Genomic DNA, 24,615 nt, shown 5'->3' with positions numbered 1-24,615 from the left:
TTCCAGCTGACAAACTGGATATGGAAGACACTGACGCATAGTCCAGAAAACAGCGCAGGCCTCTGCATGCTGACGTGTCACAGCAGAAAACATTATTGTGACTCAGGCCGGGCTTAAACGGCTGCAAAGATTAAACCTGAAAGTGTGATTTAGTATAAGGAAATCAGTTCGACCTGTATTAGTGGTGAACGGAGTTTGGGAATGGGTCACAAAGCTGTGTTTAGCTGTTAGCTTGTACAGAAAAATACTCTTCTGTGTCTTCAAATTCACTTTTAAATGCGTTTTCTATTAAACTACAGTATGTGTGAACATGTCAAGCCTGTGTACTAGTTTTAGTTAATAATTTAATGTGTGGCCATTAAATATGACTAAATGGTTGCGAAATATAAACATGGCACAAAGTCAACTGTGACAGGTTTTAAAAACCAAAATGTGACTTTAAGCTGCGGATCGTTTCATATATATCTGATTGTTTGTATGTTGCGCAAGATGTGTGGATTGCACAAGAAATAACTAACAGCTAAGCACACTTCCTGAAAGAAAGAGTTTCTCACACAACTTTTTCAGACAACAACTTAAGCAAACACACACACCTGCTGCTGTTGAAGGTGCAGTAAATCCACTGGGCTGATCTCCCCATTGGTGTCACCGTTGGACCCCCCCTCCCTTCCTCCGCCGTCTGATTGGCTGCTTAGACTGCTGACTCCATTCTGATTGGAGGGTGTTGTTCGAATGGTCTCTGTTGCCGATTCTACCATCATCACGTGGCACCTGCAGGCAAACAGGAAAACATATTAAAAGACTAAATCTGCAAGTGTAGTTTTGTAAATAAAAAAGCAGAAACACTAACCAACAGCACAGACGTGAAAAGGTTTACAATGTGAAAAAACAACCCATCAGAAAGTATTTATTTGCAGTGTTAATACAGTGAGTGACGCGTCTGCTAACCTTGAAAACAACGCAGTAAACAAGTAGTCAGCCATACATCTATTTAGATACACCTAAAGAACCACCTGAGCCACTGAATAGCCAATGGCAGCCAAGGGCACGAACATGGATGAAGAAGGTCTGCCTGAAGAGATCAAAACAACACTATGAAAGGGGGGTGGGGGGGGTCTGCACTGCAAAAGATGACTTTCTTACTTATTGTACAAATGGGGTAAGAAAAATAGTCTTGAATTAAGGTTTACCTTTTTCTTAGTCACTAAATTCAAGATGGTTTTTCTTACCCCATTGGCAGATTTTTTTGCTTGTTTTAAGTACAAATTCACTGAAATTTCATATTTTTGTTCTAAAAACAAGACTTATTTTCTTGGGTCGTTTTGCTCATCAAGAAAATGCATCTTGATTCAAGAATTTTTAGACATTTGTACTGGAAAACAAGACAAACATATGAAGTAAGAAAGTCATTTTTTGCAGTGTGGGGGTGGCATACTTTATCCTTACCAAAAGTTACAATATACAGAAGTACATCAGCTCTGAAGTGCGCTTGTCTTAGAATGCGTCAATGCATCCTTCGGAGTTACAATGAAACGTTTGATAAAACACTGTCTGGTGAAAAGAAACACCAACCTCATGTGCACTATTATTGCAAGTATAGAAACAAGCATCCACCAACACAGAAGGAATGCTTTTAGTGTCATTAAGTGACAAAGCGAGAATCTAAAATACACCACCGACATTTGTTGTTTACAAAGAGACAAGAAGCATTTTAAGATCAACAATATGCATCGGCGCATCCCGCGCTTGAATTGTGGGAATGTTATTATCTGCCCATGCGGTACGAGCTGTTCAGCCCTGTGCTAGTCGCTCGCCACAACAACAGCTGAAAACCATCGAGATAGAGAGCTTTAGCCACTTTAGAACATATTCATAGGCCAGATGTACATTAGGATACTTTGGAAACTTGAAGGCACATCTATGAATCCAACAAGTTCGCATTCGGAGTCACAAAAACGCACCTGGTTGAGGAGTTATATATATTTCGGCCAAAAGCTGTCAACTGAACTAGTCACGCGAAACTTGCATGACTGAGGAATATGCAGGCTTGTCCTGTATCATGAGGGACACAAACCAAAGATGTGGGTAGTTTTGTCGCCTACGGACCAGTGAGGAAATTTTAAAACATGCGGCTTACTTTTACATCCACCCATCTATATCCATCAAGTGTTAATATGACATGGTGGGGATAACATCTATCAGCTCTGAAATTCAACTTGCCACTCATATCAGTTGTTGTATTTTTTTGTATTTGAAAGTGTACTTATGGCACCAAATAAAGAAGATTAGTTAAAATGTAAACTCATTACACTGTGCAGTAGAATCCCATTGGAAATGCATTCACATGCAGGATATGCAGGACTTGTTGCCTGCGCCATTGAAATTGCGCTTGAAAAAATGCATCAAGAGATGTGCAGCTGCTCAGCGAGTGCATCTCTGCCATATTAACCAGCCTGGGGTGTAAGCAAGCATGAAGCCTTGTCATATCCCGTAATGGGTGTATATTGCCGCTATAATGGAAGGTCATAAATAAAGCAGCCCAATAAATCTGTGCAGGGAACCTTTGATTACGCCTGCGAAACAGAAGTTTGCTGCGTCTTGTAATTGTTTTTGGCAGCCTCATCTGAGCACCCTGTGTCAAAGCTTGCCGCATCTTGTTTGGAGCCTGAAGCCCCTCAGTGTGAACTTTGACCTCTGAGAACATAAGATGCATTTTTCTTCTAGGGGGGGTGGGAGGGGGATTCTTCCACTGATTGCAGAGATAAAAACATGCATGTGAGGAAGCAAAAAATGGCACGTTTGCCTTTTAATTGGGATGGAAGAGAAATGAGACCAAACTTGCCTTCGCTTCAGGGACAAAAGAAAAAAATCTGCTTTCAACATATAAAACAAAAAACCCAGGACCAGCGTCTTCACGGCATGGTAACGCAATGCATTGGCTATGCACTGAGGTTTCTCTCTCTTTTTTATGTTCTAATATCAGCAGATTTTCTTTGGCACTTACAAGAAAGGGTGGAGGGGTGGTTATTCATTCTCTATCCTGTTTCTGCAAGTACCGAGGCTGCAACAAGGGATCATGGGAACTTCTGTGACTGCCTGTTAGGAGCTGTTTATAATGCTGAGAGTTGCTAAGGTAAGATAGCAACAAGGGGAATAAACACCTCCCCGAATTCTGATTTGGCTCCAGAAGTGCATATTAGCAGCAAAAATGCATGCTTTCAGCCTTCTTTGTTTCTAGTACTTGTAATTTGAGGAAGTGATGCAAAAACAAATAGAGTCAGAAAAAGCAGCAATGGCGAAACATTTTATATAATTTATGACAGTCTCTTCCTCCCACATGCAAAGATTCTCCTTTCCTCTAGCGTCTACCCTAAAGGCAGATAAGGTTCCTAGCTCACAGTGAGAGAATGTGGCTGGCAGGGAAACGGAGGATTCAGAGAGTGCTGGGTAGGAGAGAGAGTCTGAGCCCAGTCGGGCAAAGGTTAGCGGTCTCTTGGGTAAATCTCATACAGGTGAGCCGTCACTTCACACCTTCTCAAAAAAGAGCAGCCCAGCGGGGACTAAAAACTTCCAATGTTCTCAAAAGGTCAGAGGTGAAAGGTAGAACATATTGTTTAGGGAACATCATTTACTGAGACATCAACACTATAAACCGTAGACAAAGCATCAGGTGTTCTTGGCTAAATGAACTCGACACTGCTTTCCAACAACAAAGCAGATCCCCATAACACTCTTACATCCCGAGCGCTATCTCTAATCCATTAACCATAACTCTTCGCAACTAAAATCCTAACATACGCCGGCACAAGTGCGAATCTGTAAATGCTCAAACGATGACAGGCTCGGTGACTCAAACACAGATTCTCTCGTGTACTGTCAACCGAAGTGGAAGTGAATTTACCTCTGAACCCGACGAACGGCTTTCACAGTATTTTATGACCCAGTTGGCGGGCTAAGAGCTTTGAAAAGGATTGAGACTGTCGGATCCAGCCGCCTGATCCCAGATCAGCACATCTGCGGGCGTATCCTGTGCATTGGACTCATCGTTTCGGTCCGACTCCAAAACACAAGCCTCACTAATGCCCTCTGAATTCGGTAGTTCCAGCCTGGATCACTTCACCGGAGCAAAGATGGTAGACAGCCAGCGCTGCGTTCAGATGGTACTCACATCGCCAACTAATGGAATCAGTCTTTATTATTTCAGATGAAAATGGGTGTATTTCAAATCCTTCACATAAAAACTTATTACTGGCTTCTAAAACATTGAGAGCTCTATAACGGATGATTGACTGTGATACCTGAAATTTCATTTTACGCATGTTTTGCTTTCCCCCCTCCTTGTTTAGGCCTCATTGAAAGAAAATATGGCAAACATTAAACCGGACTAAAGAATTTCCTTTGCACCGAAGAGGACTGAACGGAGCCATTTTTAAAATAATGCATTGATTCAAGTCGCACAGTAATTCTTTTGGCAATGTCGACAGACTGGTTTAAATTTGCAACTTCAGCTCCCCGGCACACACCAGAGCTCCATTTTACCACAAAAATGAAAATACAAAAGTGATAATACAAGACGATAAGTTTGACAATATTTATAAAAATGGAATAAATGGCTTAATTCTGCCTATTCTCTCCTATGCGCATTTTAAAATATTTCATATTACTGACTCATTCTTTCATTTACTCTTCTTCACCATCCTCCTCCTCTATATAAGCACTCTTCGTGGCACACACGGAGTCGTTTTACATTATTCAGCAGGGCCATCGGCTGCTGTCTTTTCTTGCACCTGTGGAAAAGTCTTGCTCCACATAACGCACACGCTAGCACACACAGACACCCTTCTTAGAGACTTTTTTCTATCCAGCAGCTTACCAGATTAATAACTCTTTATTATGTTAAGCCTCATACAGGTCTATTTATATAAGTCCCACAAAGGCTGTTTCTAGAGCCTTGCATCAGCTCGCAGGAATGCTCTTATTAATAAAACAAAGGAGGAGCCAACATGATTAGTTGAGACAGCCGCAGTTGTGCCAGCGTATCTCATATCTTCTCTCTCAGGCTAACCCGAAACAGTATCAGCATTGCAGAGAAGTAAACACTTTTACAGGAGCCCGCTTCTCTGTTTGTCAACAAATCTGAGCGAGCAACATGAAGTCTGCGTAAACACCAGTCACAGACATATAAGTTGTGCCTATACATAATATATATATGTGTGTGTGTGTGTGTGTGCAGTCACAACTTATATGTCTGTGATAGGTGTTTACGCAGATTTCATGTTGCTCGCACCACATATATATATACATATATACAGTATACATATAATATATACATATATATATATGTATGTACTGCATATATGTATGTTTATTAATTTATACATATTTAGGAAATATTTGCATGTATTTATTTATATTTACCAATAATTGAAATTATATATAAATGTTTAATTTATAAGTGTAATTTTAAATTTGATAATTTTCTTAAAATTATGCATGTATGTGTGCATGTTTTTAAATGCAAAATAAATATGCACAGTTCATAGACATATATTATGTGTAAACAAACTTTTATTCCGGATGCCATTAACCGCGATTAATCGTTTGACAGCCCAAGAATTTTTCTAAAGGCAGTTCACTAGGTTTTGCAACTGAGCTTTCTAAGAAAAAGTAGATCACGACTGCTGAATTAAATGCGTTAAATTGGGAGCAGTAAAAACCCACATTCATTGTTTATTTATCTGCCTCTTCAGGAAGAACTGCTTTCCGCATCCAAACGTTCAGGAACGCCGTCTACGGGAAGGATAGGGTGTATTTGTGTTAGCTCCAAAAGCTAACCCACAGGGCAGAGGGCAGATGTGTGTGTGTGTCCCAGTGGTTAGAACACAGCTTGCAGCTCTTCCTCCAAATTTATCTTCCCTAGGCGTTTGGATGGTGGGCAGGAATGACTACATCAACTAAAAGGCTCAGGGGAATTCTGTCACTGCCTGCCATAAAGACAGATAGCAGGAAGACTGAAGAGAGGGCGTGAGAGTGAGTGAGATGTGATGAGCAGGGCACCCGAAGCAAGTCGCCACAAGAAAGAATCCCAACACACGAGTGCTACTAATATGAGAAAGTTTGAATTGCTGGGCGTCTCTTGGCAGTTTTAACCTTCTGCTTCCCTCTGTACCCGGCACGGCCCACTTCAAAGGGATCAACCATCCGCCCCTCCCGGGGGGCACGGTGCAGTGGAATATCCTGACGGTAAAAAAAGAGATCCTCGTTTGAAGACTGCTTTGCTGAGCACTTATGTGTTCTCATTTTATGAGCGAAGCTGTTCTCTATTTCCCCCTATAGCCATTTCTCTCTGTGGAGGTGGCACACTGCTCCACTTGGCATTATGACAGAATCCCTCAGTGTTGCCACCCACTTACTTATTCACTCACTCTGTGCCTTTAAATTTGACATGAAATGGAATTTGCAACCGAATTTACTTCCGTATTACACAAACAGGACTGGATTTTATTTACCTGGGAATAATTGGACTGTGAAAGTGGGTGTTAAGTACTGGAATGGAGCCGGGTTGCTGGCAGGGAGGGATTGTGAAATAAGACAGGAAATATAATTTAGTGACAAAGTAGTTTTACATTTTGATGAAAGATTAAACTAGCTTTTTTAAACTAATAATTAACAACAATACACTAATTGATAAATAATTGTACACATTTAGAAAGTAATGGGGGTCACTTTCATATTAAAGAGATTTTCTGCCAAAAATGAAAATACCATATCATATATTCACCCTCAGGCTGTTCCAAATCTGTACAAATTTCTTTGTTCTGCTAAACACAAAGGAAGATATTTGGAAGAATGCCAGTAACCAAACATATCTCTTCCCATAGTATTTCTTTTCCATGGCAGTAAATGGGGGATGAGATCTGTTTGGTTACAGACATTCTTCCAAATATCTTCCTTTTTGTTCATTAGAACAAAGAAATCTATACAGGTTTGGAACAACTGGAGGGTGAGCAAAAGATGACAGAATTTTCATTTTTGGGTGAACTATCCCTTTAAATAAAATGCCTGCATGTTTGCCGCTATAAGTGAATCTGTTCACCTATCAAAAAAGAAACTAATATCGGTATTTCTTGGTCACACTTATGTTTAATTCTCAAGACTGCTTTAAATGGGTTACCTGGTTGAATCCCATGGACATGACTACTAAGCCAGTTTTTTTTTTAGCAAAGCAAATACACTCAGATTTTTCCTTTTAGGTCTATGCAAAAGAGAGTTGTGTGGCACTTTGGAAAAAAAATTATCATACCTAGGACAATTTAGGACAATATAGAAACAGTGTTGTTGTTCAAAATATGAGCTGTACTAAAGATGAGACACGTATGATCAAACCATGCGCAATGACCTCAGGTATAAAATAAATGTTTGTGTGTGTGTTTTACAGTGATCACAAGTAAGTGATTTACAGTAAAGAGAGCAAAGTATAAACAAATTGAAGCTGCTTTATTGGAGACTACAGTTCCAACTAAACCCCTTCCCTCCAAGGGTAGGACCACCAATGTCCAAAAATAACAGATTCATTTCCCCATGGCACAAAAGAGAGTTACAGTAGAAAGATTGGGCTAATGACATAACTTTGATCTTGTGATAATGACATCATTTTTTCTTGGGTTTCAGAGCTGGTGTCCCAATTACAGCACATACTCGTGTTTTTAATAGAGATTTGCAGCACTACATATTTTTAACTAGTGAATTTTCTGAGGACTAAACTAATGAGCTTGAGCAATGTTTGAGAAAAAATTTGACTTTTAAAACATTCATCTACTTGTGTGTGACTGTAGAGTCATTGCTTTGAAGTGCATGAATTGAAAGACCTTCAGCAAGTGATTTACCATGCAAACTAAATAACAGCTAAAACGCAACTAAAATGATCAAAACTAAAAACTGGTTTTTGGATTACTTTCCCAATTTCTTCCAAATTAAACTATTGCAAATGACAATTAAGGAATTGCTTTCCAACCAATTTTCATAAGAAGGGTATAAAGGACAATTGAATTATCAAGGACATTCAAGTAACAAGTAAAAAAGATTCTCAAGGGGAAAGAAAAGGAGGCCAAATAAAACAGGGAATTTGTCTTGAACTAAAGAAGACAATCATGGAAACCGTGTGTGTGTGGGAGGCAGACTGGAGATTTCCTATGACATCTAATGTACCATATGGCAATCTGATGTGTCCATGCTGTCAGGCGCACCTGATGCAGATGAAGCCAAAGTCCTGTTTGCAAAGCCCATAAAGATTAGCTTCAATCAGGTGGGTTTCGTTGCAATAGGTAAACAGCGCTAGCATTCCCGACCGATGAAATCGTTCCTGTGTGTGTGTGACCGGGGCAAACATTTACTCTCCCTGACAGCACCACCCTCTGCTTTTTTCTCTTCGGCCCAAAGTAAGTGATTTTCCAGCTTGCCTTTCACATTTAAAAGACTAGAGATTTTTATACGAGGTCTCCTCTCCATCAGACAGATCATTGCAAATATTTGAAGTAGGTGCGGGGCCTTCACAGACAGCCTGTTTGTCAGCCATTGAGCATAAACTGACACAGAGCCATACATCCTTACACTCACATGCATGTAATGCGTGCGACTGACAGAGGACAAATCAGTGTGTTGGGGATGCTGTATTATATGTGCATGCCTATTTAGAAGCGGAGGTCAGCTGTGGGGATTGTGGGTCGTGTTAATAGCCGGTGGTTATTATCCTGTGATCATCAAGACGAATAAACCCATTTCTCACGTCCTGTAAGAGTTTAATATCAGAGCAAGGGCAGTCTTAAGATGCCTCAGGCACTAATGCCCAAATTGTATTTAACATGCTTGAACAGAGGTGGATATTTATGGCTTTCAGGAGCCAACAATCTAACAATCACCAAAATGCACATGCAAGAACCTCTTTATGAACATGACCTCCATAAACTAGATGAACTTTGAAGGATGAGTTACTGGATTAAGGAGAGAGAGAGGCCCGAATAAAGCAGAGCCTTATTAGAGAGTCATCTGATCTGGATTGAATTAGCAAATGGGAAAAGGCAAATCTTGAGAAAAATGGTTTATAAAAAAATGTTCAATCAAGAAAACAAGAAAGCCACACCACTGACAGCTTGGAACAGACAGGAGGGGGAAAGTGGAACAGCAATGCAACATACATAATAGGTAACCAAACAGAACAATGGCAAAGACAAAATAGTTTGGGTAATGGAAAGTGATGTCTCACGAAAGGATCTAAGTTACTGCAAAGTCAAACTGGAAAAACTGTTTGTTAAACAGCTATTATTCAGCATTACCACATCTGAAGATAAGGAGTGTGTATGAGATCAGAACTGACAAACAGATAACAATAAAAAAACATGATACCATCAAAAACAGTAAATATGTAAAGTACCACAGCAGAATAGAAGCGTATAAAATCTGTCTACCATACTAATATGCATATAATATATTACTTTTATATATTTAATTCTTAATCTCATAATAGATTTTTACAATTATCTTAATATTTTTATTTAAATAATGTTTTTGCCTATATATACACAACTAAAACAATACATTTATTTAAATGTTATTTCTAACATACAAATGTATTAATTTACACTTTCTATATGCTTAATATACAACCAGTATTCTTTTTATAATTACAATTTTCTGATTGCCTTGCATGTACATAATCCTAAATCTCATGATACATTTTTAAACAATTAACTTATATTAAGCATATTTATTTATTTATTAATGTTTTTTGCTTATACATTTAGAAAGACTGACTGACTCGAGTCTTTTAATGAGGCAGTGAGGCCATTTCCTAAGACATTCAAAGTGGACATGATATAATTTTATACATCTGCTTTCATGACAGCCACTCTGGACTTCTAAGTTAATTAATTGATTGGATCAGAGTGGGTATAATCAAATCAAATTTAATAACTCTATAATAAAAACAACACTTTAGAAGGAAGCATGAGGAAAAATGATAGCATGTCCATTTTTCAAATTAATTGAATTTGTGCACTCCGAACTCGGTCCAAGGTATCTCTCAAGTACTAACTGCACACCATCTTCACACTTAAACACGCACCGCACACACAACCTTTCTTCCTTCCACGATTTTTGGGATAAAGCCACGGCTGTTTATAACTACAGCTGCTAGTAATTTCTCTATGATATTCTGCAGTAGTTGCACTGCCTAATAAAGTTCTTAGCAAATGTAAAACCTAAAATATGAATTCCTTTTTCAGCACCACTGCTGATTGCATTAAAAAACGTCTTTTTTATTATTTAGCACAGAAAGTAAAATCTTTGTTAAAGTGACTCGAATGCAAATTGATATCACTAGAACGAACAGTGGAAAAGCACTACTAATCTGAATCATAATAATATCAATAGAATAATTCATAACGCAATATAAATAAATTAGAGAGGTAATTCGCTTGAAAATGGATGCCTTCAATTAATGCCCTCCTCCTCCCCCAAAAGACGCACATACACCCGTTTCATAGACAAGAACATTAATTGCCTAACTGTAGTCATTGTATGAGGTGTCAGAACTAGTGTAGAATCTGGCAAGAAACTAAACATGTAGAGTTCACTTTAATATTACATAAATTTTTCACTGCATTTATTCAATATTCATGAATTATGCTTGCTCTCGCTAACTTCTCTTTATATCTGGCGTGAAGTGTTTTCCCTGGTATGAAAACACCAGCGCCAGCTCCAATTCAATTTGAGTGAGGTGATTTTAAAATCTGTGTTCGACACGTCTTCTGTTCACCTTGTTCGCTTTCCGTTCCTCTCTGTGGAACAAGAGTAGCTGCCTTTGTGTCATTATCAGCCTTATTACACGTCATTAAAATAGTGGAAGAACATTCCAGAAGAAATTCTCTCTCTCTCTCTCTCTCTCTCTCTCTCTCTCTCTCTCTCTGAGAGTGTCACACTTTTGGGCGAGTATGCGCCCGTGTGTGTGTGTGCACAGAAGTGACAAAAAAAAAACAATATAATTGGAGAAATGTACGCAGTAATAATAGGTATTCAGAAAATGATAATTCATATTAAACAGGGTGCATAAAGTCAGCCTCATTTGCATGTTTTAGATTATATGCATTTCAAAAGTAATTTCCGCAGGGCATATGAATGACATTAATTCCCGAGTGGTTTCTGCTATAGACCTCAAACTATCAAACACTCAAACATTTAAAAGATGAAAAAAAGAGTAGTGCCACATTCGCGAGGGGAGATTTCAAGGTTAAAGTATTTGAATGCATGTTTTAAAGTTCTGCCTAGGTTGTTTAAAGTTGTTCCTAACCTAGTTTAAAGTTCACTAAGCCGGATTTGGAACACAACTATGATGAGGCTCTCAAATAAAATAAAACTGATGGATGAATGTTTCTGTTCATTACGTTTTACAAAACATTCTGCGTAATTATGTAATTAACTTCAATAATTCAGTGGAATTGGTTACATTTCCCAACTAGACTTCATTATATATGCCACACCACTTTATTAACACTAAGAAAATATAAAATAACAATTTTAGTCTTAAAAAAAGTGTACTGCAGCACCTGAAACTACAAAGAGTACCAATATTAGACAGAATATGGGCGACAGAGTCAGAAAGAGAAAGGGAGAAAAAAGGGACCCCCATTTCATTTGAAGAGAAAAATCTTGAGTGGGAAACCCTCAGAATCAGCAAGAGAAAAAACAGGCTCTGCATGTAATTTTTTCTTTTATAAGACAAATTTGGCTCAGTGCCATAATGTAGTTTGTGATGCATAAGAGGTTTGGGTGGTGGTGGGGTATGTCTACAGTCACTCACACATAAATGAACAAGAGGGACTCAACGTGCCCATCTGCGTTAGTTTTAGCCAACTCACAGAGATTATGTATATAAAACCGTACAAGAAACCACATGGCGGGAAGGAACGATAACGTCTGCCTCTCTTTGAGAAGTTTGTGTTGCGTCTGTCTAAATATTATGCTACCAAATGTTTCTTCCCGCATGATTATCTCATTATGAATTAATGGACTGCACGCTGCGAGTTTGTGCAATGCCTAGTTTGCGCTAACTGTTTATCTGCATCGGTGTAAGAAAATAAAACAACACAAATCAGAGGAAGCTTCGGCGTTGTGAGTCAGACAAAAAAGTCAAGCAGCTTTGGGTCGGAGCAGGAAAAGAGCAATTTTGTGAACAGTGTGCAGACGAAACATAAAAGGGGGGTCGTGTTATCGCCCTGACGATAGAGTTTCATCTTCTTCATTTACAAGGCTCACGTTTACAGGTGCTGACAGGTCGCACTTGCCAACCTGAAAAAGATTTAAAGGAAAGAAAAATGGATTTTATGGCATTATCTCGTATCTTTCTCCCTGTTGTGTGCTCCTACTGTAGAACCAGCTTTTTTCACTTCTCCAGAGAAGGATATGCAGACAAGTTCATTTACGCGGAGAGCGAAAGTACTGAGGGAACAAGTAAGAGTAAGAGAGAGAGAGAGAGAAAGGCAGAGTTAAAGTGAGGAAGACAGAGAGAATATCTAGGGGCAGAAAAACGGGCTAATTAGGACCTGGAATGTATTTGTTTTTTTCTCAATCTTTCAATTCTTTCTCTTTTTCCCTAGGGAGTTTGTAAAGAGTTCTATTTCTCTTTAACAAGAAAGGCGGAGGGGGGAATGAAAAGAGGATTACGTTTCTTAAGACAAAAATCATGACACACACACACACAAAAAGACACTAAAGAGAAAAGAAAAAATGACGCATTAGAAGCCATGTCTGTCTTGCGTAGAAGTGAACTGTGTCAATAACGCACAGCGTCGACAATACATTACAGCACTGTCTCAATTCTGTAAAAGTGGAACTTTCCTGTGGAAACAAAACGTCCATCTTCTCTAATCAATCCTTGGGCAATAACACTAATGAAGTGCATACTAAAAGGACTCATTCCAATCTCCTTACTTCTGACACCAAGCGCACTTGAAAGGCCATCTTTAGAGGCGGCTCTAATGATACCAATGGATAGACTGGACGTGTAAGAAGCATATTCATTCCTTTGGCTTTAATTGGAGAGCTCGCATGACTGACTAAGAAAAGCCGCGAGCCCGGTTCAGAGCCCCCGAAGCCTGAGCCCAAAGGCAGCCAGGCAGAGCTAACGCCCCCAGTCAGGAGGAGGTGAACGCCAGCACAAAGCCAACATCAAACTAGACACCCGGGCTAAAAGGTGCGAGCGGGGAGGGGGCCTTTGGGGGGCAGACAGAGAGAGAAAAAGGAAAGTCGATGCTTTTAAAAGACAATTAAACCACATTGATTTCTCCCCATTGTTTCAATGAAAAACATTCCAGAGCATCTGGGCCTGACTGGTTTATTCAAATACAATCTGTGAATCTTTGAATAAGCATCACTTGTCTGAAGAATGGCACCCACCTGTTGCTTACATTTCTTACAACTTTAGTTAGATATATCATTTCTTTCCTGTAAAATAAACAATACAGCACTTGCATGATTCTCCACTTTCTAAACCTGTCTGCCAAACCTTAAATGATGTAGCATTCATAGGTTCAAAACAACTAAAAAAACACAGCTTGGACGTATCAAGCCAGTCTAAGACGGGAAAGGGTGGGGGAGTGGATGGGGGCACCGCCATCTGCTATCTTTCACCAGAGACTTCTGACTCCAACTTCTCACTCTCCACAGCTTTGTCTGCGTTTTTTAATACCTTCCAAAATAAAGGAATGGAAAAAAGCTGCATATTTGTCATTTCCGATTGTTTACCTTTTTCACGGCAAATTGATTTTTACATCTCCTTTTCCTGGAAGCGTCTAGATGCTGGCCTGCCAACCCCTGTCTCCCTGTTTTATGGACCTAGTCCTCTGGAGAAGTTTTAAAGCTTTCAGTTCAGAAGTCATTTAAATGATACAATACCGCTTTTGTCCCAGGCACCTCTGTTTCTTTCTTTAACTCTCTCTCCCTCTTTCTCTCTCTCTTCTATTACCTAAATATCCAGCATGCATTTTTCGTCTATCTTTCAGTTCACCACTGCATGTTTTCAAGCCTACTTTTATCATTTATTCACATCTCTTGACTTCATGTTTTGCTTATAAAACAAAAAGACCCATGTGACACAGATTACTTATTTACAGGTAACTGTGTTATTAGGTTGTTTAAGAAGCAGTCGTTTCACTGTGACTAGTGACCGTCACGTGGTTTCTACGGTATAGCTCAAGACTTGTTTTTTTAACATACTATTCACTATTTCACCCAAAACAGGAGAAAACAAGAGAAACCAGTAGTGGTGGGCCATGGTCTATACAAAACATTCTTTTTCTAAGCCACATTTTTCTAAGTTTTACTTTTACAAGAACGATCAGTCAACTCAAATTTTCCCAAAGCACTGTTTGTCTTTAGTCTGAACAATTTGACTTAATGTAAACCCATCCACTGTGCTTAAATTTTACACATTTTCTGTAGCCAAAAATGCCATTGAAAAAGTCATGCCAGATGCTGCATGTTAAACATAAGCATCTAGAATCCATATGGAAAGTCTGAAGGTTTTAAAAAAATGCACAAACTCAAAACCTGTGACTATTCAAGCTGTGAAGACCTTTGTATTGTGTGTTTGTGTGTGGATAAATCCTCCAAAAAACGAAGGGGAATTCTGTTCCTTGAGATCTTAAAAACCTGTTGAGCTGGAAACATCACTCAACCCCCTAAAACTTCACCAGAGATTAAAAGGCTAAATGGACCGGCATGACTAAATGCTTCTCAGCGCAGGGACGTGCTCAAAGGCTCTCGGGGAATTTAAATCCTCATCAATGCTCCAGCAGAGACAAATCCTTATTTATTTTCTATAATAGGAACGCCTATTTTCCCAAAACAGCAGGAGGTGATAAACTCCTCGCTTTGTTCCCTTCACCGTGATCAAATGCATCTACTGCCTAGCATGCATCTGGTGCTCACATATTTTACCTTAAGAACGGACAAACTGGACGTACGTGAAAGTGAATTCGAATTAGGACTAAACCTGAGTGAAAATGAGCAGTCACAATTTTGGTCAAAGCAGTCAAACGTCTACTGCGGCTTTTAGGGGTCTAATTATTCCCAGAGGACAGCACGGGGTGGTCTTGCACCTCAGTTGCATATTTTTTTGTGGCTAGTATTATTCCACGAACATCAGAAGATTTAGCGTTTCGATACTGACTTTACTTCAACCTGCTGCCAAATACTTGCACTGTTTTGGGCAAAGCTGCCTCTAATTAAAATAATCCTTTCATGCTTGTCGGATGAATTACAGTTGTATTTGTTATAAATCGGTAACATTACAAATAAGCACTGAGAGCGCGCAATTAAAATGCAGTTAAGTGATTATGTGGGTCTGTTTGCATGGAAACAGAGATTGAACCTGGTGCCTGTAACAATTAGGCTAAATAAAATTAAAACGATATTCGCAGCTCTCAGAGGTACAGCTGGGACCGGTGTCACAGGGGTCCGCTCATCGTCGGTGATTGGATCAAATTGTTGGGCGATTTACAGCACCATTCCCCCTCGGTGTCAACCAATTAACATTTTCTTAACACCCAGCACCTCTTTGAAGTTAGGTGTCTCCATTGTAATGGGAGGTTTCCAAGGTCAATTTCTTTTATGGAAGCTCTCCGTCACATTTTTATCTCCTCAGCAACGGCGTTTAATTGTATTTTCACGTTTAAAATTTACTGTAAAGGTGCTCGCTAATTCATCCACTCTATTGGACTGAGGCAATACAAGCCGGGGCAAATTGAAAAAGACACAATGTGTCTATTCACTCATTATGGAGACGGAAAGTTACAAACATACAAAATGAGCCTAAAGAAACATGCAATAAATGATAACGTATATAATGGAAACCCACAATGGCTTTGTCCTTCGGGAGTCCCACGCGAACGCTCGCGCACACCCCCGAGCTCCGTTTCTCAGTATTTTGCGGTGGTAGTGAGCACAGCTGGCAACATCTGGAGGCATTTTGAGTCTGTTTACATTTCCAAAACAGTGAAAAATACTGCAGGTGCCAGAAGAGTAATAAGGAGCCAGGTCACAAAAAAGGATTGTTTAAACTCTAACAACTTTCTCTCCTCCTACTGGAGCTTGCCCTCTCTACACTCATTTTTCATCAATCGCACACCACTCGCTTTTCAACGAAAAATAAGCTCCAGTAATAACAGGAAAAATAGGCAAGAGGGAGGATCTTGAAAAGATTCAAAGCACCAACTTCAATCAAGCTACAAAACAATATTTGCCAGTTTTCTCCATTTCATATATTCTACTGTAAATGTTATAAAGTTATAAAATTACATACGGTTGTTGTTGTTTTATTAGGCCTACACATGATTTAATAAAGAGACCTGAAATCCCTCATTGCATTCCTATTTGGGCCACTCTACTCATGCCTTTAAACTTTAAACCAGACTGACTTCAAACATTTCCGAGCAGATCAAGAAAAGCTCATCACATTGATTTTTGAAATGTATCATAACTGCCAACACTTACCAAACACACAAGCAAAGCATATAAATATTCACCAGCGTCTCCACGTGGTCTCTTTTAAACCCCTAATACACACACACACACCAGCTGCGCTTAAGTTTTTCCTTCCCTTAAATGTAGAAAACAACTAGGAAAAACACTTGGATTTTGTTCAGCTTAATGAAAACAGACATAAAATAGCCCAGAACGTTGACATCATTTCAACCGCTTCCCCAAGGCGGGCAGAGAAGGGTCTGCTCGAGAATTTGACACAAAGGCACATGCTGTGTAGGATGCAATTACAGTGATTGAGTGTAATTTACCCATGTAAGACGAAACCGGCCGGGCAGATGGAGGAGAAGCAGCGGATCGTGTTCCAGCCAGTCTGCACATGGCTGGGATGTGGAGCGCAGCTTCTCACCTTTGAACTAACTAACATTTGCTCTGATGACATACTTTGCGAACAGACATTCCGCATTATTATGGGTCGACATGTGAATCTAAATGCATGCCTGTATGTGTGTTACATAGATCTAAACATGAAACGCTGTCACACACAGCAGTTTGATTTCATCCATGTGCTGGAAGCTCAATTAAAAAAATTACTTTTAAAATGTTGCACCACAGAAAAAAGCTTGTAATCCTTTGTGCTTACTGACTTCTTTCCCATGGGAGTAGGACGAAAGGAACCAAAGTTAAGGCAGCCTGTCTCATGGCATCTCGTGGCCCTTACGGAGACTGACTTTTCACGGATTAACATCTACACCGATTGTTACCTTTTGAACAAAGCAGCTGAATGGGAAATAAAGGGAATTACAGTCCGAGATGAGCAGTCACATGGTGGTGCAGCCAGGAGAGACAACCCTGGGAAAAGTCCAGAAATGGGGCAAATCAGAATGTGGAAAATGTGCGGAATTTTGTCAGAGGTAGAGACCATCATTGGGCTGGACGCTGATCCTGAATGGGCTGTGAGAATCTCAAGAGTTTTAGTGCTCGAGTAAATCGGGTGAAAAAATTGGGTGAAAAATTTTACACAAACTTTTACACAAACCTTTTATAATAATTATAACAATTAATTATGATAATAAAATAACAATAAAAATAGTTGCTGTTATTATTTACTAACATTTACTAAAATCTCAATGAACAAAACTACCACTAGATAAACGTTTTGCAGAGCACCAGAAATAAGCTGCTCTGACATTTGTTTTCTTAAGCATAATTTATTTTCATGCATCATGACAGCTGCTTTAATTCAAATTTATTCAAAAGATTTTAATTTAATTAAACATTAAAAGGTCTTTTACACAGGCTTCAATCTGTATGTTTTATTATTAGTCCTAATTAAGAACAAACTGTGTTTGATTTTTGTTAATTATTAAAGAACTAACTGAGATATTTATCATACGGTTTCTTTGTATTTTACATCACAGTGTAGACAAGAACACAACAGCCTAGAAAATCCTTACAAAGACACATCATTGGTTTAGCATGAAATTGAAAAAAAGAACATTTCCCCAAAGACATAAAATTCATCAATAATAGACGGTAAGTTATGAATATTCAAAAAGATAAAGTATGTATGTAATGCCAATGTTTGGCTTGTCAGTTTCATGTTGAAGTACAGTATATGTGGAAGCCAAACAGGAAGTTTTTATTTTTTATACTCCGAGAGCTCATATGCTCCTACCTGATCTACTCAAGAACTCAACAAGTCCAGAAGAAAAATGTGAGAAATTGCTAAAAGAGGGCAGGCCACTCCATTTGAGGGTCAACTTACTGTTCACACAAGCTCCAGCTCGCAAATCAGAGCGGTTTTTCCACTACTTAATCTTAATGGTCGTGACTCGCCGTGCAAGAGGAACTGAGTCCACGGCCGACTGGCAACTCTATAAACATTTAACAGCCATTCACGGGCATTCAGAGTCGTGTGTGTGCCTGGCCCTCGGCTGCCCCGTTACCTGCCTGCCAGTACGCTACCTTTTAACTCAGTTGTTATTAGAAGCGCCTGCCAGGAGGGCGACTTCTCAGTCACCGTCAGTGTATGTTTGAGCATGCGTGTGGGTCACTTTCATTTCCACCTCTACAGCAGAGGACCTCCGCAAATTCACAGGTGTGTGTTCCTTTAAAATAAAAATAGACAATATTTATTTTCTTCATGCTTGTTGTTGCGGCTACAATGGGGGTAATTCGCATTCAGTTCAGGCTTGGAAAAACATACTGTAAATGGGTCGCGAATGGCAATTCATGTTTATTTTGAATGAAACAAATGTAAATGAAACAACACTCAAGTCCATTGTCTTCATTTTACTAAAGTGAAACTAAGTAATGCAGTGCCCTGGAGTTACTTTGAGCTGTGTGAAATAGCTCCCTTTAAACACTGACATCCACAGCATTGTGGCAATCCTAATGAAAGCTTTTGCTCATCAGACAGTCCCGCAGCTGAGCACATAACAGCCAGTTTGTGCAGAGCTGTTCACACACTCTCACCCAAACTGGAACAATATCCAATCTGCCAAAGAGTGTAAAACCAAAGATTAATTCATCTGGAGTATATACACAAATGGGAAGCATGACTCTGGATTCAAATGGATGATCTGTGCCTCTGTCATATTAACACTTGCCATGCATCAAATGTCACATATAGACAAAAATGAAAATATAGTTTAATTGCCAACAAGGCAGTTAATTTCCTTCATTCACCTGTTAACGTTAAAAAATTATTTTGAACCCTGGGTACATGATACATGGATTTCCACACCTTTTTTCTTGTTCCTTATTCACACCTTTCTTTTAAAAGTAACAAGCAGCATTTAGACCGAGTGAAAAGTCAATATCTTCAGGGGATCCAAATGGATTACAAAATGTCATTTTCTCACAGCAGAACCCACGAGGGGTGCGTGAACTCACACACGAAGCCAAATATAATACACGTCAGATTCCATGGATCTGATCACATAAACACATTTACACTTATTTATAAAAGAGAAAAACTAGTGGAATACCATTAATATTGTCTACAGTATGTCCAGGAAAGCCATTCTCTCAATGATGAGAGAAGGTCCATTTCATGAAGTGTGTGAGGCTGTCTACAAATCAACCTTCACACGGTATCAAATTCTAATTCATGTCTCTTGTTTCTTCTTCTCTGTTGAGGCATCGCATCTTCTAAGAAACTGTCATTTTTAAGCTTTGTCAACAAGTTCAAACACTTCCAAAGAACCTGCAGCTGGCCACTGCACATGTCTACCCATCAGATGAAGGAAAGACACGCTTTAGGACGGTACATTTCAGATCAGAAATGTCTTGAGGGAGTTCTGAGTGGCAGATACACCGGCTTTATGCTTGGCGAGGTCTCTGCTGACCTTGTTCCACGAACAAGCCGCCTCACAACCGCTCATGGAGCGCTGCAGGATATTGGATCATGTCAGCTGTGATTCAGATAACCTACTACAAGCGACGTTAAGCTTTAATCAGGAATTGTTTACATGCTGTTCCATACATGCACACGTGATGCTGGATATTTTCTGCTTTCAGAGAAAAATTACACGTTTCTCTCGTTTAACAGGCAGACGTCAATTAAATATTCAGCTTTTCTTTAAAAGGAAAAAAGACGACGCAGAGTTCACATCATCTAAAGGAATTCCAATTAACACCCTCCCACACATCAATTAACTATAAAAATAACCGACGAAGAAACTGCAAATTCCTGCGAGTTAAGATGCTGCTTTTCTATTTAATCTCCCGCATCTGCTATGTAATGAAACAGAATTGTTTGTTTGACAGCACATCAACACCTGAACCTGGCCAAATCCGTGTAACTAAAAACACAGGCCACGATTACGGCCTCGTCTAGTCCCGCATCCTGGCAGGCTGAATTTAACCACAATTCCACTTCTCGCTTTTTCTGACAACATTCATTTTTCTGCTGTCATTCCGGAGCGGCAGAAAGAGATGTCGGACATTTGAGAAGAGAAGCTGACAGCCGCGGTCGGAGCGGGGTGTGTGTGTGTTTAGAGACTCCTCAGAAGGAAGCTAATTAATAGATAGCGTGCTCAGGCCTCTGTCACAGTTTTCCTGTCAGGTCTTGCATAAGGACAAAGAAAATATAAAAACAAAGGGAGAGAAAGGAAATCAGAAAAAGAGAATGTGTGTGTGCTGGATGCATTGTTCTGTAAACTGTGTACTTTAGAGGCAGCTTTGAATTTAAGTCTGAGGTTACAGAGTCGCTGACACAACGCACCTGCCATTTGATAAGACATGACATAAATTCTAAAAAAATTTACCCAAACTAAATACAAGCAGCTAAAATGAATAGGTTTGGTGAATGGAAAAACAGATCGGGGACAATAGAAGAACTGAATTATGTGTGAGAGGGGATGGTGTGGGCAAAAACTGTGTGTCATGGATTGCTCTGCTCTTGCTCAGACTACCTGAGGCTGAACTTTTAACTCCATCTATCAGGTGAATATAATAGTTTATGAAAGCAACTGGACACACATTTTTAACCCTTAATATGGGCATTGGTAATGATGACCTGTCATTCAAATTAAAAGTCTTTTGAGTCCTTAGTCAAAATCGATTAAAATTGTTACAAAATGATTTCACGTAAAAAATTGTAAGCATTTTCACTGGCGCACTTCTTACACATCCTTCACTATTGTACAGATAACATTACCTTTAGTTTTTTTTCCATTTTCAAATATTTGATGAGACTATCAATATTCTTGATTTTTACTAAGAATTGTATTATGATTGTAATTTCAGTTACTGTGATAGATGAGTACACCAAATCAAACTTCTTTTACATGTAAACCCACAGTACATGGCATTAACGTTAATTGATAATAAGACCCAGATTATAATGTAACAAGTTCTGGAAGAATTAAAAAAACATTTTAAGATAGCAGCCAGGACGCCCAGACTCTGATTAGGATAGCTGTGTGTTCCCTGCTCTCTGTGTGTTAGTTGGACACAATCTATAGTGGAAGCCATCGCTTTTACATTTTTCTCAGTTTTAATAAAGTGCGATAGTCATCGAGAGACAGAGCACTGATTTTACAAGCCCTAATACCGAAACGCTTTATCAGGCCTGGATCCGACTCTTGTCAAGTGAAACTGTGATAAAGTCAGTTTCTAACTACACCAATCGATAAAAGTAATTTATTTACCTCGGGTAGGCAATTTCAGTTCCGTCTTAAGCAGACTTGAGCTTGTAGGAGAGAGAGGGAGAGAGAGAGACACAGAGAGAAAGTTTGGCTTGGCAGGGCTTTGTACGGCGGCGACCAAGATTAATATTCCTCTCATGAAACGTTCTCGGACATGTGAGGCGACTCTATAAACTGTGCTGGGGTTAATGCACGCTACTAAATCTATACCAAATCTCAATCATGGTTTCTCAGAGGGAGTATGGCTCTATCATTCGCACCTCACCTGGCGCTCTTTTGGAACCTCCCAAAGGCAGATGCTACATTAAAACTTCAAGTGTGTGCATTGGCTGCGTCATTCTGGCTTTATCACACACCAGATACGACTCGATCAGAGGGTCTATTATTTATGTTTAAAAGCAGCACGTGCGGGCTGAAGTGAGAGGGGTGGGAATGCTCCTTAACTTGCCTGAGTAAAATAAAAGCCACATGAATTACACATAATGATCAATACAAATGTGGCCACTTAAGGCTCAGGCTCAGGTGCTGATGAATATGCATTTGCTTTGAACAAATAGTTGGTCTGGTTGTAAACCCATTACCAGGATAGGGAAAAGGTGAACTATTTTAGAAAAGAGGGTACTATTCAAAGAGGTGTGTTAGAATGACGAAATTTGGTTGCGCATTTTGTGTATGTTCAATAGTGAGTTAAAGAGAACGTTCACGCTAAAAATGTAAATTCTGTTATTATTTACTTTTTACAAAATGAAAGTAAATGGTGACCCACTCAAAAATTACTTTGTTGAATTTTTAGATTAACTGTCCCTTTAAAAACAGCTAGCAGTAGGAGAAGGTGGTCCTAGACTTTGTAATCCCCACTGAAGCGGTGCCCAGGTGGGGTTCATCCCTCTCAGGGCTCAAAAACAGAAGACTACAGGCAAATTACCCAGCATACCCACTGCAGAGGGATCAAACCGGCTGTCCCAGACGCTGAGATCACACACAATGGAGGACGGAGAAAGGAGGGGGTCGGCAAATACGCAGCTGCCTCAGTCCCCCCAAATAGCATTGTTATTGGAGTTGGAGCAGAAGAAAAAGAATTGGGGAGGTAAAAAACAATAGTGAAAAGAAAGGGTTATGTTTGTCAAATCCACAAAACCACTGCAGCTGTAGCTGCAGAAAGTTTGAGCTAAGCTTTCACGCCGTGTTCTCCTGTCAATCAAACACAAACTTAAACACGGTTTAATAATTAGTCCTGGAACGAAGCTGGAATTCTTGTCCACTTTGTAAGACGTGTCCTCTCTCACCCAACATGCGTGTCTAAAACACTGGCCGGAGCTGAAGCGTTTGCAGCCTCCACAGGAAAAATGAGATAAAAGGTCAGAAAGTCGAGTAGTCTTTTTCAGAAATAAAAGGCCGTTATAAATGGGCTCCGACTCAAGGTTAGCAACAGAAATGCAAACTTCATGTAAATGACATCCAAGAGAGGAATTTCATGTTTCTGTAGTTTCTTTGAATGGATAGCTGTGTTTAATAGAAATGCAGAAACGTATGTCTTGGTTAAAGATTTCTTCACGCATGAGAGAAAAAAGGGAAATAAGCTTGAGTGATGTGATAAATTAATGCGTTCGCCAGGATTATATGGTTTTTCAGAAAGCGACCGCGCTCTGTAATTCATATGCCCGTAACGCATGTTAGTTTCTTTAACTCGCTCCGTTTGGAGAATTTAAAAGGCTTCTGATCAGCATTTAAGAAAGAATAATATCGAAAGAGAAAATTCATATTTCCCAAGCTGACCGCTCACGAAAGCTGTGGTTTACGGTACCAGCGCCATCCTGTTATTGTTTTCAGTATGTAGTCAACACACTGGATGGTATATGAGAAATAGTTCTGGCCCGACTGAGGAGAGTTTGTACTGCCTAGAGCATTAATGAACTCCTCATGCCTGTCAGAAGTTATAGAGAGCGACGCGTTTAGACACATCAACAGGGCGGCTGGTCGTAAAGTGAGAAAAAAATTGAGTGAAAAACAGTTTTTCTACGTGGTCCACTGCTGAACCAGCAACCAATGAGTCAGTCTCCTTGTTAAAACAAGGAAGGGTTCAAATTTCAGCGCTACTTCAAAAGCATAATGCAAAAATCAAAACCTGGTCCCTTTCCAGGAAGCGTATAAAGGTTGAGTGGATCTGGAATATAGTTTTGCAATTAAACGTGTTCATTTGAGCGGGTGGGGCGATGTCATAAGTCGCAATATTAAAATAGTTTGCGCGCATGCTCCCCCAAACACTCACAACTCTAAAACTTTAATCCCACCCACTTTAGAAGATGTCAATCAAAATTGCCCTCTTTTTCACCTATGGCTACACCCTTCCTGAATGGCAGGCCAGCTTCACAGCTCCACTGTATCCAAAAACAAATCCGCCTGAAACCTGAAGCCGTGTGCCAATAAGGACGCAGACGACATGCAGACTCTGAAACTTTTCGGCTGCTTTGCTCACAGTCAGCGCTCGTATGGAAACCGTGCTTGGCCCCCGCCATCCAGAGATGCCGTTTTAACAGTACACAGACTCAAGGCTTCAGAGAATACACTCAGAAGCCACAATGTTTACAATCATTTCTCAGCATTTTAATGGGACGCAGCTCGAATTCAAATAAATGAGCACTTCAAATGACGATTTCAGGCCTTCCTACTGTTTATCTACTGCGGCCTTCCTTTTGACCTCAGTGCCACTCGCTTCAGTCACACATTTACAAAATTTATCCGGCACAAACAGCAGGGGGGTGTGTAAAGAGCACTCAATGTGTGGTCACTTTAAGAAAGCTAACGTTCAACAAAAGCAAAGCAATAATTTATACTCGCCCGCCGGACAAAGCCTGGAAAAGCTGGTGGAATGTTTGCTAGCTGCCTGGATACTCCTGGACTCTTATTGACGCAGCAGCTGGGAAAA

At 39.7% G+C, this 24,615-nt stretch overlaps 1 protein-coding gene across 4 annotated transcripts in view; it reads right to left on the bottom strand.

Annotated features, from left to right (window-relative positions):
• foxp4 (forkhead box P4) overlaps positions 1 to 24,615 on the bottom strand; it is a 116,161-nt gene that overhangs the window by 77,527 nt on the left and 14,019 nt on the right. For 3 of the 4 annotated variants that reach the window (XM_057362132.1, XM_057362133.1, XM_057362135.1), the window contains exons 2-3: positions 949 to 1,072; positions 594 to 771 (exon numbers count right to left, since the gene is read on the bottom strand). In XM_057362132.1, coding sequence (XP_057218115.1) covers positions 594 to 771; positions 949 to 983 — 213 coding nt within the window. In that variant the 5' untranslated portion in view covers positions 984 to 1,072. The remainder of the gene's footprint in view (positions 1 to 593; positions 772 to 948; positions 1,073 to 24,615) is intronic. The other variant, XM_057362134.1, reaches the window with a different exon arrangement.

Source organism: Triplophysa rosa, linkage group LG20 (genome assembly GCF_024868665.1).
Source record: "Triplophysa rosa linkage group LG20, Trosa_1v2, whole genome shotgun sequence".
Lineage (NCBI taxonomy): Eukaryota > Metazoa > Chordata > Actinopteri > Cypriniformes > Nemacheilidae > Triplophysa > Triplophysa rosa.
The sequence above is the reverse complement of the archived record's forward strand: the minus strand, read 5'-3'. Positions and strand labels throughout refer to the sequence as shown.